Source organism: Sceloporus occidentalis, unplaced genomic scaffold, assembly GCF_023333645.1.
Source record: "Sceloporus occidentalis isolate IW3139 unplaced genomic scaffold, rSceOcc1.0.p SCAF_139, whole genome shotgun sequence".
Classification (NCBI taxonomy): Eukaryota; Metazoa; Chordata; class Lepidosauria; order Squamata; family Phrynosomatidae; genus Sceloporus; species Sceloporus occidentalis.
In genome coordinates this window covers 38094-53531 of record NW_028317119.1, presented here as the reverse complement: position 1 = coordinate 53531, position 15438 = coordinate 38094, and the positions used below count along the sequence as shown (strand labels likewise).

At 41.9% G+C, this 15438-nt stretch overlaps 1 protein-coding gene across 1 annotated transcript; it reads left to right on the top strand.

Moving 5' to 3' along the window:
• The first annotated feature begins 3751 nt into the window (after nucleotides 1-3751).
• On the top strand, nucleotides 3752-4342 carry LOC149281064 (histone H1.0-B). The gene has a single exon (XM_089499796.1). It carries the CDS (start codon nucleotides 3752-3754, stop codon nucleotides 4340-4342), a length of 591 nt encoding a protein of 196 aa, XP_089355922.1.
• The last annotated feature ends 11096 nt before the right edge of the window (nucleotides 4343-15438 follow it).

The following is a 15438-nucleotide window of genomic DNA, read 5'->3' as shown; positions in this document are numbered from 1 at the left end:
TTTAAAGGCGCATTTTCCTCCCTTCAGTTGTCCTTTAAGACCCACGTGGTTTTATACCTCTTGTCACTCAGTATCCTGGTGGGCGAGAAGGAAGATCCTAAATCCTAGTCCAATTTCCCAGATCTTCATCTACTTCCTCTTGAAGCTTTTTAGGATTAGAAACACAGTCACATAGAATTTGAGGGCAGATAAGAACCAATCAGCTAATCTAGTTTAAATTCCTACTGGTTTTTAAATAATCAAACCTTATTCAGTCTTAGAGTCTTAGATTCAGGATAGCCATATCCCTACACCATGTGTGTTTAAATGTACTTACTGTATTAATCTACCACTTCTGTTGGGAAGCAGTTTCATTTATCTATCACCCATCACCCTCTCAGTACAAAAGCTGACAATATGTTGCATCTTTAAAAAAAACCAAAAAAAACAGAAAGAATATTGTTTATAAACATAGATCATCATTTTTGTTCTAATATTTTATTTTTTAAGGAGCATTATAAGCTCTCTCAGATTTATACAAAGGGATTCTGATTAGCAGTTGTCTAATTGAAGACCCTCTCTATAAGGCTTTATAGTATCCTAGTCATATATATGTGTATATATATATATATGTGTATATATATATATATATATATATATATATATATATATATAGCATTAGGTTTACATGTTTATGCAAGGACAATACTCTAAATTATCTCTATAGAGAAATAAAATATACGTATATAAGCAATAAATGTTTCTGACATTAATGAGAAACGTAATTGTAATGGTGGTGTTTCTAATTCTATATTCTTAAAGTTCTGCTTTCTCAAAGTGTGTCTAAATGAGTGTGTGGTTTTTACCTAGATCCGAGTACTTTAAATACAGCTTTACAGTCGGTTTTGTATACTGGATTTATACTGACATATATTAGAATGAGATATTACTGGGAGGGTTTCTTTTACTAATTCTGTTGTAAAACATATCGTCTACAAGCAGGCACTGGCTGATGATGATGGGAGTTGGAAAGCTCTTAGTTACTTTTCTTCTAGAAGGATATGCAGGACCATACACTATACAGGATAGTAAGCTGATTAATTGATTAAGAAAAATGTATTTCTCTAAAAGAGCATATACAAAGTAATCCCATACTATATACACTGACTCATATATTTCCCCCTGACACGCATGTTGGATGACATCAATGAAATACAATGGAACAATGTATCAATGGAATGAAACAGCACCATGGTGACCATAAAATATAGTTCTTTATGTATAAACAAGTGATGGTTAAACTGGAAGGGTCTAGAAAAAGATATCAAATTGAGGTGATCGGATCCCTGCTCTAGAAGGAGGGGTCATGTTATATGTATAAGTTATTCTCAGACCTTTGTTTACAAAATGTAACCAAAGCTTTTCTTAAGAAAAGCTTCGTATTGCTGCGTTTTTGGCTGATTTACTGGCAAAATCCTGGGGATTTCTCAATATAAAACTTGGCTGTTTATTTCTGTTAAGAGAAGGAGATGAAAATAGCAACTCCCTTCAGCAAGATGGCGATCCGAGCTGCAATGCTCTTGGAAAAGCAATTTAAGGGTTTGAGATCTTTCAAATCTCCTTAATCTCTTTGCGTTCGTCCTGGATCTAGGGAGTCTGGGATTAGAGCCACATCTCCTCTCTTTGTTTGGAAGGATGGGTGGGCACACAAGCATAATCCCCCTTACCCTAAACGTTTGATACCCTTAAAAAATACATTCACACAGACATACGAAATTCCAGCCATAAAGATGGTATGTGAAATGAGCCTAAATCTCCACGTACATACCCCATAATATGCCAGGACATCAAATGAGTCTTTGTGCATAACTGTTAAAATATGAAAATAAAGCATAAATAATAATGATTTTTTAAATGATATTTATTATATATTTTTTAAATATGTATTATATGTATATTATAAATACATATATAAATTGATTACACAGTTTCAAGACTGAGTGACCCCCAAAATCTCTTTTGGGCTATAACTGCTATTGGTTTATATATATATAACAGACCGTGCTGTTTAAGACAAAGGAAACATGACACTTGTCAATAACGAAGCCTCCCCCGCCCCTGTATGCGTTTTGGGTTACGTTTAGCCCTTTAAAGTGAATAGAATTTTGGGGATACTGCTTGCATCAAACGCATGTCTTGTTCGTACACTTCTCTTTGTGTATGTAGGAAAGAAGTGTAAATGTGTGTAAACAGGGTGATTTATCAATGTATTTGATCAATAAAGTGTATCCCCAAAGCCAAAAGCAGCCACATATGTTGGGGGGTCTCTTCATATAAGTGATCTATTGCACCAGATGAATCACCCCTAAATCTGGAGTGCTAATGGTTGTGCAAGTCGAATAAACAAGTCTGATACAAAGAGTGCATGAGCAGCTGCACTTTCATAAAATTATAGCATTTTTCCACAAAATGATAAAGTAACTGAGTAAGTTGTAGCCACACACACCTCTTACTAGTTGAGGGGTACACCAGATGTGCTCCGTTTTGTTTCTGGTGCCTTAACACCCCGACAAACTCCCCAGCAACCCATTGGAGCTATTGAAACACTGGAGAAAAGTAAGGCAAAAGTTTTGCCAAAAAAAGTGTTATTCTTCGTAGAAGGGGGCAGTACAGGGGGATTTTGGGGTGCTAGTGCTTCACAGTTTGGGGTGCACCCCATGCTGTTGCTGGGTCCCCCAAGGAGGGACCCAGACCCTCCCACCTCTCCCTGACGGACATGCTGTACTCCTAGGACTCTGTGTTAGTTGGGGTAGCTTTTGGGGCTCCCTATGCAAGCAGGGGAGCACCCAGGAAATATTTTATGAACCCCACTACTGGCTTAGGGATACACCTTCCTGCTGTCAGACCCTCACCCCGAAGGGCCCCCCAGGGCCCGGCACTCAGGGGCCAGAATCGACGAAATGAGTGTGATTTCTGTAACACCATGACAGTTTTCGGGGTTCTCACTCAGGCAGTAGGGGGTCCTGAGTCTGAGAGAAGCGGAGGGTCGTAGGACCAGGGACTGAGCTTCCAGAGACTCCCAGTGTGAGGGTGACAGAGTCTCCGGGAGCTCAGGGAATGAGCGGTTTGTGTCCAGGAAGAAACACAGATAGTTGCGGAGCGGCGCCATGTCTGCTTCTACCCGCCCGCAGCCGTCAGTTCTCAACTCGGTCCGACCCCAGCAAATAAAAGGCGGGAACCGGCGGGAGGGGCAAACAGAGGGAGGGAAGGTGCTGAAGAGAGAGTGTTTGTGACTGTCACTGAGCAGCAGAGGGACAGCAAACAAACAGACCGCAAAATCGGAGACGGCAGAGAAGAAATACAACGTGCGTACCCCGGAAAAAAAAAAATTGGAGCGAGGCTGACGTATATCCCCTAAGAGGAGGACGAAAACTCACAGAAACAGGTGCGAATTCCGAAAATTTGCTAAGAACAGGGGGCAGAAAAGCCAAGTGAAGACCCCCATAAGTAAGAGGTGACTCTTCGTGAAAAAACTAAGTGAAACTGAGGAAAAGTCATTACGAGTGTGACTTGATACGAAGTAGTCATTTCACTTCACCTAGCATTTGTAAACACAGCTGCTGTTCGATATCAGTGTTGGTAATCTGCTCTCCGTTTTTTTTTCAGAGTGTGTTATTGTCTTCAGTGGCTCAAGAGACTTTTTTAAACCAGAAAAGACTGCAACAGACGACTTAAAAGAAACTTTTGCAACCACCTGTGCCACTAAGACACAATGGCAGAGAACTCCACTTCCACCCCAGCTGCCAAGCCCAAGAGGTCTAGGTCATCCAAGAAGTCAACGGACCATCCAAAATACTCTGACATGATTGTGGAAGCAGTACAGGCAGAGAAGAGCAGATCTGGTTCTTCTCGTCAGTCCATCCAAAAGTATATCAAGAACCACTACAAAGTAGGGGAAAATGCAGATTCACAAATCAAGCTGTCCATTAAAAGACTCGTGACTGCTGGGACTCTTAAGCAGACCAAGGGTGTAGGTGCCTCTGGTTCTTTCCGTTTGGCCAAGGCTGATGAAGGCAAAAAGCCAGCTAAGAAGCCCAAGAAGGAAGTGAAGAAAGTTGTTACTCCCAAAAAAGCTGTTAAGCCCAAGAAAGCAGCAAAATCTCCAGCTAAAGCCAAAAAGCCAAAAGTAGTGGAGAAGAAAGTGAAGAAGCTAGCCAAGAAAAAGCCTGCTGCCTCTCCCAAAAAAGCCAAGAAGACAAAGACTGTGAAGGCCAAGCCTGTAAAGGCAACCAAGGTAAAGAAGGCCAAGCCCTCCAAACCAAAGCCAAAAGCCAGTCCAAAGAAATCTGGAAGGAAGAAGTGAAGAAAGCTCCTCCAGTCTCTGGACAGCTCCTAAAGACTTGTGTACATAGTTTTGTAACCTTTAGATTTTTCTCTTCCTGTGCTACTTTATACAGATGACCAGCTTCTCCTAAGGACACAACCTGTTTTATGTTAAAAAAAAGTTATTTGGGTGTTTGGGGGAGGGAGGGGGGTTGCAAGTGGGAGGGTGGTGGAATAATTTTTTTTTATTGGCACTAAGTCATCTACTTAGTGATTTGTTTTTTTGGTACTTTCATTAGGTAGGATTTTAACTATATTGCTGTAGCATAAGATCACCCGATTTAGGTCTCCTTAAAGATGCAGCATTGAGGACATAGTTTGTGTACTCTTTGAAGCAACTGCACAGGGAAATCTTCAAAGTACATCTTGTAGGGTGGAATTTTGAGGGCTGGAGTTGGAAAGTAAGTGTTAGAGGAACCATTGGAACAATAGCCATATGGTAGACTATCTTGCTTCACAAATGGTGGGTATATGATGATATTGAATGACAATGTAAAAGCTACTTCAGTTAAATTTTTATTTTCCCTCTCTTGAAATTGTAGGATGTGATCAGTTTTCTCCATTACCAGTGTGATTTTAAAAAAAGTATAATGACCAACACATTTGCTAATAGATCCTGCAAACATGCAGTTTTCATCACTACTCAAAACAGGTATAAAGACCCATAGCTCAAAATTGTAATGTTCAAACTATATTAAATATATCAATGCTGTTTGTGTAAAAAAATAAATGTGTTTTCATGATCTGAAAGGAACATTTGTTTGAGAAGAGACTACTTTTAAGGAACTTTTTTTTATTCCTCAGCTAAAAATAAAATACAAGCATGTGTCTTGCAAAATGACATTTTTTACAGCATCATATTCATTAAGTACATTATAGCATTTACCTATGTGAATTTTAATTAATTTGTGGGTGAGTGAATTTAGCATTGAGAGGACAAATCTGATTTATAATGTGTTTTTTCTTGTAGTTTAGCAACAAAAAGTCTGTAATTTTTAATTTAAACAAATAAATAAAAAAAAAATAATAATTTTACATTTGTGTTTATATTGACAATATTATCTATATCTTTTTTTTATTTACCAAACAATTATGAGCTAGATACAAGGTTATTTTAATAAACTTTAATGCAAAAAAAAAAATAGAACGGGTTTAATGCATAATCTATTCTAGAATGCCATTATGGTGTTATCACATTTGTTAAAGTACTCCTTTTATATTAAGCCATGCACTTCAAGTGCAAATGTGACATAATTACTGAGCTGTGTAAAAAAAAAAAAAAAAAAAAAAAAAAGTGCACAGCTATGTTTACATTATTTGTGCCCAAGCAAGGATGCCTTTATTATATGGATTATCGGTTAGGAACACGTGGACAATGTAAATACCCAATCATCTTCCACCAGTCAATCATCTGCTATGTGGTAAACATGGCGGTGATGGGGTTAAATTAATTAGGCATGAGCTGTCCTTATTTGTTTGGGTTTGGCAGATCTAAAAAGTATCTGACGCATTACAATTGGGTACACACGTGATGTTTGCGTCTCAAGTAAATATGATTTATTAATACGCAGATTTTTGACACAATTTTCCTTGGTAAGTCATACAAACAGCAGTAGGCTATTAACATACATTATACTAAACATATCTTAATATTTGTATGCTTAATTGCTAATAACAATTGCAAAACATTTCACGAAGTATGTAGCCTGAAAAGTTTTTGATGACCTCATGGGGGATCCACTGACATTGTTTTGCTTTTTTTTATTTATCCCAGCCAGGTTTTATCTTACATTGTTTTATGGTGTGTGTAAGTTATTTTTATTAAGAAATTGTGTTTGGTTACACACAGGTCAGCCAGGCTTCATTTTACATTGTTTTGTTGTTGTGTGTGCCAGTTATTTGTATTAACAAATTGTGTCCTGTTACATGTGGCTCTTTTGTTTTTTCTTTACCAGTGTTTTGCTTAGAATTTGTTTCTATAAATCCATCTAAGATTGCCATATATATAACTTAAGAAAATAATAAACTCAAGACTACTGATGTGGAATTAGCCCTATCACAAACTTGAGGGGCAGAAAAAAAATGATTCCAAAAGTTTTTTAAAAAGCTGTTCTTTTATTTGATTAACATCATTTCTGACAGGCTGCCAAAAGTTGGACACATCTAACCAATTATTTTTATTGCTATAAAGGCCTTATGTTGGGATTGGCCTCTGTGTAGAAAGGGTTAATTATAACACTTAACCACTGCCATTAGATCACTGAACACTAGTAAATTGAAGTATTGTAGTGCAGAACTCTTTAATAAACATGGTTTCCATTGGTAGAAGAGTTGTGGAGAGGCGGAACCTTGATGTTACTGCGTGTCGCATGCTACTTAGCTTAAAGGCATAGCATGTTTGTAAAGGGATAAACTCTCAGCCTATGTTCATTTCACACCATAACTGGTTAAAACTATTAAGAATTTTATATTTCCTATGGTACATTATTAAATCTGCTTATTATGGTACCCTGGCAATAGATATGAATACATGAATCAATTGAAATGCAGGTACAGGCAGTTAAGTGTAGTTTACAGGCATTCTGATGAGCATGCCAAGTCAGGGTTTGTATGTTATTTGATGTTGTGGACAGTTACAGCTTAGCAGGTGGGCAGTGGCAGGGAGTTCAGAGATATGGACCAGTGAGGGAGAAGGCCCTTAGTTGTGATGGACCAGTAGCTGTTAAAGGAGCCAAGATGCTCGTTATGGATAGGTTGCTGAGGGCTTGTAGGTATATGATAGGATATCAGAGATAAAATGTAGAATGATAATGAAAGGTTAAGGGCCTTGAAGGTAAGTGGGTGGATTTTGAAGGTGATGCACTGTTTTATAGAAAGCCAACTCGTTGGATTTAGTGTGGGGGTCAGCGACGACACCTCCTGGCCTAGTAGTAGGTCCATGCCTAGGGCTGCAGTTTTAAGGGGGCAGAAATTCCCTTTGCTGTAAAACCGGGCACGCATCGCCATCGTGCTTCCATGGACAGCATTACAAAGCTGCTGCATACCTTTGTAACTGGTACGCAGAAATCCAGGACCCTGAAGTGGAGATCGGACCAGATGCAGGTCCACAAAACAGGAACTGAGGAAACTAGGATGCAGAATTAAATCAAAAGCCATAGGAAGAGTCACAGGCTGAGCTGGGTCAGAACCAAAGTGGGTGCAACAAAACCAAATCCTGGCACAAGTGTAATTGTAGAGCAGGGTGGGTCAGGATACCAAACAGACGGACATCAAACTGGATCAGGTACCAAGAAAGCAGGTTAGTATAATGGGCTCTATGATGTCATTCGTGCGCATGCCGTCTGTCATGCCAACTTGTGTAGTGCATACACTTACTTGCTACCCGGTAGAGATGGTATGGCCAATTTCAGTATGAGAGGGGTTAATTCGATTGTATAGGCATGTGGTGCCAAAAGGTCTTTTAACATGAATTTGTCTTTTGAAGCTGGGACTCCAACCAGGGCCCTCACAAGGTGTGAAGAGTTAGAGGAGGTGTCTACTTGCTGAGTAATCCACCATATGCCTGTATCCCCTCATATATAGTGAATTCTTTTGATATGCTAAGTGACCACTAGCAGTCAGGAAAACCATTTCTTCCAGGGTCATATCCAACACATACATCAATAATAACCCATAGATCAGTGGTTCTCTACCTTCCTAATGCTTGCGACCCTTTAACACAGTTCCTCATGTTGTAGTGACCCCCAGCCATAAAATTATGTAATTATATATTGTGAAATATGTGTTTTCTGATGGTCTTAGGCGACCCCTGTGAAAGAGTCGTTCGACCCCGAAACGGGTGGCGACCCATAGGTTGAGAACCGCTGCCATAGATTTATAATCATACCTCCTTTTGTGCATATCTACACCCTACAAAAAGAATACAAATATGGCGGCGCAACTTAAGCTGGTCGGAAGACATTGTGAAGTCCGTGGTATTCAGCCATAAGTAGCAAGTGTGACATATCTATGGACTTCATAGTTTACAAGAAATTCAAGAAATATTGCTGTGGCGAGCACAGGAGGCATGATAAAATGAAAATGAGTTATTTTGACTGATATGGTTCCACCACACGATCTCATTTTGAGTAAGTCGCCATCTTTCCTTGCCCTACGGACAGAAAAACTGTTACTTTACCATTCAAGTGAGCAGTTAGGTTTTCTGTAATTTCTCCTTTTTTATTTTTATCTGTTTGGTGTAAATAATCTGATTATCATCTTTTTTGTATGCACTGTGTATTTTTTTGTTCATAATAAATATTCCTTTGTCTGGTAAAGACTCACGTTACCTGATGAGACCATTTTATTGGTAATTTGAAATCACCTAATTATTGTGTTAAAATATATTGTGTGGGTTCTTGGTCTAATTCGCTTGGGGGACCAAGGCACCCCACTTATAAATTGTCTTGGTGGTGGCAGCAGCGTTATGATATTAGTTATATCATTATAGTTAATTGCGGGTGGTATTAAGGGTGGATTTTTTTTAATCACTATTTCCGGTCTAGGGCAGACAGTGCATTTTAACCTATTTACCACCAGAACCAAGTCACGTGCACGCTTGGAGTAGGGTGCGTTCGTGACACCGTCCTCTTGCGGGCTCAAGATCTCGCAATCATATGGACGCTCACACCTAGTAAGACATACCCTTTGAATCGATGTACTGTAAGCAGAGCTGTGTAAATTGTTGGCGTTACATAAATAAAAGATGAAAAATAATAATAAAGTGTTTTGTTTGAAATGTGAGAGAGAAATTGGTGGCATTTGGCAATATTTCAAAGAAATAACTGTCGCCTTTTACCCATCTTCGTATTGTAAGTAGTAAAGGAAGGTGATACATGGAATTAATCCCTAGGCCAGGGGTGTCCAACCTGAGGCCCTCCAGCTGCTGCAAGACTACATCTCCCAAAGTCCTCTGCCAGGTCCTTAGCTGAAAGAGCATTATGGGAGATGTAGTCCTGCAGCAGCTGGAGGGCCGCAGGTTGGACACCACTGCCCTAGGCAATGTCCACTTGCCACAGGGTAAATAATGGACCCATCCACAATAGGGTTGAAGTGAGGAATGTATTTAGGTGGACAAACATGTAGCTCCATCTTTGTCATATTCAGTTTTAATTGTTGGTGATCCATCTTGGAAGAGAATGGTGTAAGTCAAGCTATAACTTTATGTTGAATATCAGGAAGAAGAAAAAAGGGGTGTGGACAGATTTGACTGTCATCTGCATTGAGGTGATAGTTGAAGCCAATTAATTTTATAAATTGCCCCAGAGAAAGATTATACAGAAAGAAATAAACAGGGACCCAGGACAAAGCCCTGAGGTTCTCCTATGTATGTGGGGTCTTACTATAGTAAACCATACTACACTGGATTAGTAAAGGTGTCAATACAAATTCCAACATATGCTTGTGTTAAACTCATTTTCCTTTTACGAAGGTCAGTTATATCAGGGATGCTGCTTGATCCCCCTCCCCAGCTGAAAATATATTTTTAAATAAACAGCTTTATATATTTGACAGGCTCTTTGTGGGTAACATATTTGTTCCGCTAACTACCATTCATAGATTTTGTAGTGCTCAATATGTCAGTAGTTTTTTTACCTGCTATCAACCAGTTTCTCCCGTTTAAGAGAAACAAATGCTTTTTTTTATAAAATACCCATGAGTGGGTTCTGAGGAATATCCATTAGTGGATATCATAAGGACTAGTGTCATAGTTAACCTCGCCTTTTGTGAAACTACTGGGGACAGACAATGCTCTCGCTTCAATAGCATCCAAAAAGTAACACATATGCATAATGTATCCATATTGGAACTGACAACCAACAGAGGCCAAATCATTCTCACTTTTAGAAACAAACTATATAAATATTAACATATATGGCAGGGGTGTCCAACATGCGGCCCGCGGGCGGAACCTCGAGGCGTGGCCCGCGTGAGATCGGTAGCCAGGATCACAAGAGCCCTGCTGCTTACTTGTGGGAGGGTCTATTCTCTGCTCCAGTCCTGCCTCCTCTGTGGGGAGAACGAGGGAGGCCGCGCCCCCTGCTGAAGTCTGTGAGCGGCATCGAGAGCTGTAGAGCAGGTAAGGGGGTGGGGAAGGTTGTGTGAATGAGTATGTCTGATTGAGGGAATGAATGAATTTGTGTGTGATAGCATGGATGTGTAAGTCCTGGAACCTAGGCATGATGGGACTGTGATTGCTGTTAGAAATCACACTCCTATCATGCCAAGTCAGCCAGTACATGCTGAAACCTGGCTAGCTGCCCCCCTTGTGTATTGATGCTGCCAGCAGTATGGGGTCTGCACTAACAGCCACCCTGTACCAGCATGTATTGGCTGACTTGGCATGATAGGAGTGTGATTGCTAACAGCTAACAGCAATCTGCTAACAGCAATCACAGTCCCATCATGCCTAGGTTCCAGCATTTACTGGTTGCCTGGGTATAAAAAGAGTGTGTTTGCTGTTAGCAATCACACTCCTATCATGCCAAGTCAACCAGTACATGCTGAAACCTGGCTAGCTGCCCCCCTTGTGTATTGATGCTGCCAGCAGTATGGGGTCTGCACTTACAGCCACCCTGTACCAGCATGTATTGGCTGACTTGGGATGATAGGAGTGTGATTGCTAACAGCAATCTGCTAACAGCAATCACAGTCCCATCATGCCTAGGTTCCAGCATTCACTGGTTGCCTGGGTATAAAAAGAGTGTGTTTGTTGATTTTTTTTTGTCCAATTGTGGTGTGTTACTTTTAATAAAAGTGTGGTTACACACTAAAATTGGACAAAAAATACAATGCCCAGCCAACCAGTACATTCTGGAATCTGGGTATGCCTGAGATTGCTGTTAACAATCATAATATATAATTTTTTTGTACAAGTTGGTGTGTAACCTACTTTTATTAAAAGTGTGTGTGGGGGGGCACTTTCAGTTTCGGCTAAGTGAACCCTGAATTTGGTCCAGAATTTTCATTTTAGTGCATCCCTTAAAATAAATAGAACTATTTTATTTTTACTTATCCAGAATCCTGAATTTGTAGGCCCAGAAATCAGTGAGAGGAAAAGTAAAGGTTTTGTGTCATTTACTTTATTTTAATCTGCATATCTTATTAAAGGCCATATTTTCTCTCAGTGAAAAATGAGTGCGGCCCTCGCACGTATACAATTCTGATGAAGTGGCCCACTGCAGAAAAAACTTGGACACCCCTGATATATGGTAACTGTGGCTCTATGTGTAATCCAGTAACCAGAGCAGCACATTCCATATATACCGTATTGGCTCGGATATAGGCCGCCCCCGTGTATAGGCCGCACCCTAAAAGTTTGGTGCTTTTTTAAAGAAATTTTTTTTTTAATAGACATGCTGCCACTCTGTCCCCCCCTGAGATATGCTGCCACTCTCCCCCACCCGAGATATGCTGCCACTCTCCCCCACCCGAGATATGCTGCCACTCTGTCCCCCCCCGAGATATGCTGCCACTGTCCTCCCCCCCGAGATATGCTGCCACTGTCCTCCTCCTCCTCCCCCCGAGATATGCTGCCACTATCCTCCTCCTCCTCCCCCCCGAGATATGCTGCCACTCTGCCGCCCCCCCCCCGACTTACCAGAGCAGACTCCCGGGTGTTTTGCGGGGCCGGCGGGGGACATCTACGCAATACTCGTATACAACTTCCGGTGCCGGGACTCAGCGGATGTGCCGGCACCGGAAGTTGTATACGCGTATAGCGTAGGTGTCCCCCGCCGGCCCCGCAAGACACCCGGGAGTCTGCTCTGGTAAGTCTTGGGGGCAGAGGTAAAACGCATCGTGCGGACATTCACCGCTGCCGGTGAACGTCTGCACGATGCGCTTAGACAATCTCCCGTGCCAGCACTCCCCCCGTGGGGAGGGGAGGCTGTCTGAGCGTATCAGAGAGTAGGATACGGGTCCCCTGCACCGCTGCGGGGGATCTGTATCCTAACAAATCTTAGCAGTGGCAAGGTTGTTGGACACAGGCTCCCAGGAGAGTTCTTCTGCAACCTTTCCATTGGTCCAAAAATTCAAAGCATCCGAGATGGATGCAGGAGATCTCCTCCACTTTAAAGTCATCAGAACCATGCACAGAGATAGGAGGCGGAAGAGGTTGGCGCCTGTCAGGATTGGGGTCACTCATTTCTTGAGCAGGAATGTATGGAATGTAGGATGGATGCACCAAGAATCCCGTAAGCGTAATCTGACCTCCAAAAGCCAAACAAAGGCAATCACCTCAAATGGACTAAGGTTTCATGGTTGGACTGGCAAGCTTTATATGAGCTGGTGATAAGCCATACTTCGTCACCAGCCTGCTACATTGGTATTGCTTCACACTGGGGATCAGCTTCTTGTTTGTAATGATGCTGAGCTTTGTTGAGAGTACTTCAGAGGTGGTGAATCTTTGAACTATGAGGTGAAGGCAATCAGCCACTGGAGGTACTGACTAGAACTGAGTTCTAGGGAGATCTGGAAGAAATGAAGGGTTGAAGCCGTAGTTAACCTTGAACAGGGACATACCGATGGATTTGATTATCATAGGTGAATTCCACAAAAGGTAGAAGTTGAAGCCAATCATTCTGGAGGTGAGTGACGCAACAGCCTAGGTACTCTTCCAGAATCTGGTGATCATATGCTAAGGACATAAGGCGTTTTATCTTGAATATGTGACAGAAAGCTGACCAAAACCTAGATGTTAATTGGACTGCTCTGTCTGACAGAATCAAGCGAGGCAGGTCATGGAGTCGGAATACATATTTCATGAACAGTTCTGCTGTTTGTTATGGTTGTTGTGGAACTGGTGCATTAACCTTGGTGCGGGCAGAAGTGTAGGTAGCAAAAGATTTTCTCTCTCATCCTAGGCATCTGTTGTGCCTGTTCAAGGGTCTTTTTGTGACCTCTGTGACCCTATAAAGGGTCATAATGTAAAGACTGGAGAACAGTGTACCTGGCTTTGTTTGGTACGAAGAACAGATTATCTTTATAAAGCAGACCTCTCTCTGGTTGTAAGGATGAAATTCCAGTAGTTTGGGTGTGGTCTTGGCTGCGTTTATGGATTGCAGCGAGGGGAGAGGGAAAAGTGGCAAGGAAATGTCCTGGCTGTAAAATGGTCCTCAGGAAGAGTAGTTCTCACATGCGGTTCATGTAGGCGTGACATCGTAGTTCATGTAGTGCATCTGCTTTCCCGTTTTTGTGAAACAGGACAGAATGTAACGTGTAGCTGGATTCTGGTGAAGAATATGGTCCATCTGGCTTGTCTGGCACAAAGTTGACGCACCTTTCTCAGGTATTCTAGGTTGCAGTGGTCGGTAAACACGGTAACTGGGTACTGAACCCCTTCTAGCAAGGGGCGCCACTCTTGTAGAGCCATCCTGATGGCCACTAATTCACAGACGCCCACACTGTAATTGCATTTAGCAGGGGTGAGGTGTTCTGAGGAAAAGGACACAGGGTGAAGGAGTTCTTTATCCCCTTGTTGTTGAGGTAGTATAGATCCCACTGCATATTCTGAGGCATCCACCTCCAAGAAAAATGCTTTCTTTGAATCTAGTGAATCGAGTAAATTTATGTTTTTAAGTCCTCAAATGCTTGTTGAGCCTGAGTTTTCCATGAGAAGCATGCATTCTTTTTAGTAGGCTGTGTAATAAGTTGTATGATTCGGGAGGAGCCATAGATGAACTGACTGTAAAAGTTAGTGAACCCAAAAATCTCTAAATTGCCTTCACTACAGTAGGGGTTGACCACTGGGGTACTGCTGATACCTTCTCTGGGTCCATTTGAATGCGACCATGAGTGATGACATATCCCAAAAACATCACTGTGTTGGTCACAGATATGCACTTCTCCAGTTTGGGGTAGAGATGGTGTGGCCGGAACCCCCACAGTTCATACACATGTTGGCTCATCTGCATGGGTTCTTTAGTAGCGAGTGATTGTGCAGATTGAACAGTTGAGTGAATTGGAAGAGAAGGCCAGGGAGGCGGTCTGGTAGGTATGATTTGTTCCAACCTATACTCCTCATTTGAGTTACTAGATGAATTAAATCCTCCAGAGATCCAGGTAGCTCCACACAAGTCAGTTCATCTTTTAGGGTTTGAAATAAAGCCAAACAAAACTGATGAAGCGGAGCTGGTTCAATCCATCTGGTCTCTATGGCTAACCTTCTGAAATCTGTATGGCTTGTACTTGCGTCTGGAGAGCCATTTGATGGTCTTGTATGTACCAACATAGCCAAATGTTGGGTAAGGGTGTGGATTGCATCTGCAACCCGTGCACGCTCCATGTGGCTTGATTGTTTTGTAGAAAATTAGCTGGCAGCTTTGAGGAAGATTATGAAGACACCCATGGACCCAAGGTTGCAGGGCAGGGGTCCCTATTGTTTGGGTAGGAGTTTTACAGGGCATTTATTATGCCATTATAAAGTGTGTGTTGTATTTGAACTACCCTCTGATCAGATAACTCTTTCCAGGGTGACTGATTGGGGCCCCATGGAGCTAGAACTATGTAATTTGGTGCACAGATAGCTGGGGCTATCTGTTTGTGGTGAGGAGATCAAGCCCAATTTGCCCCGGTTTGGCGAAGTCACCATGGGGGGCCGAGGGGGCTACAGCACTGGGAAGTCTGAGTGGCTTGTTTGCATTGGAGGGACTATGTGCTGTTTCAGCAGGATTGCAGGGTGTTATCGGAGAAGGACTGCATGTACTTCTGAATGTGCTATTGTTTGTTAATGACCCCTGTTACTGAACCCTCCATCACTGGGGCACCTGGAGAGGCCTAAGAGGCAGCCTCCTCCCTATTGAGTATGGGCCCTGGCCTTGTAAAGACTTCTGTGTGTAGGTACAGGGGGTCAGTTCCTACTGATTTTTCCCCGGTACGGGTTTAACCATATTTCCTAAACATTAGAGGCTCTGAGGACTGTGGAGCGCTGATATTGATTTGGGATTGGTCCTGTACTTTGCCAACACAGATGATGTCGTGCAATTATTAATTGTTTATTATAACTTTTCCCTGTGTCCCCCATGTTTTCAGCTACAC

Excerpts from the sequence above, each read along its gene's own strand:
- LOC149281064 (XM_089499796.1), top strand. The coding sequence starts at position 3,752 with ATGGCAGAGAACTCCACTTCCACCCCAGCTGCCAAGCCCAAGAGGTCT.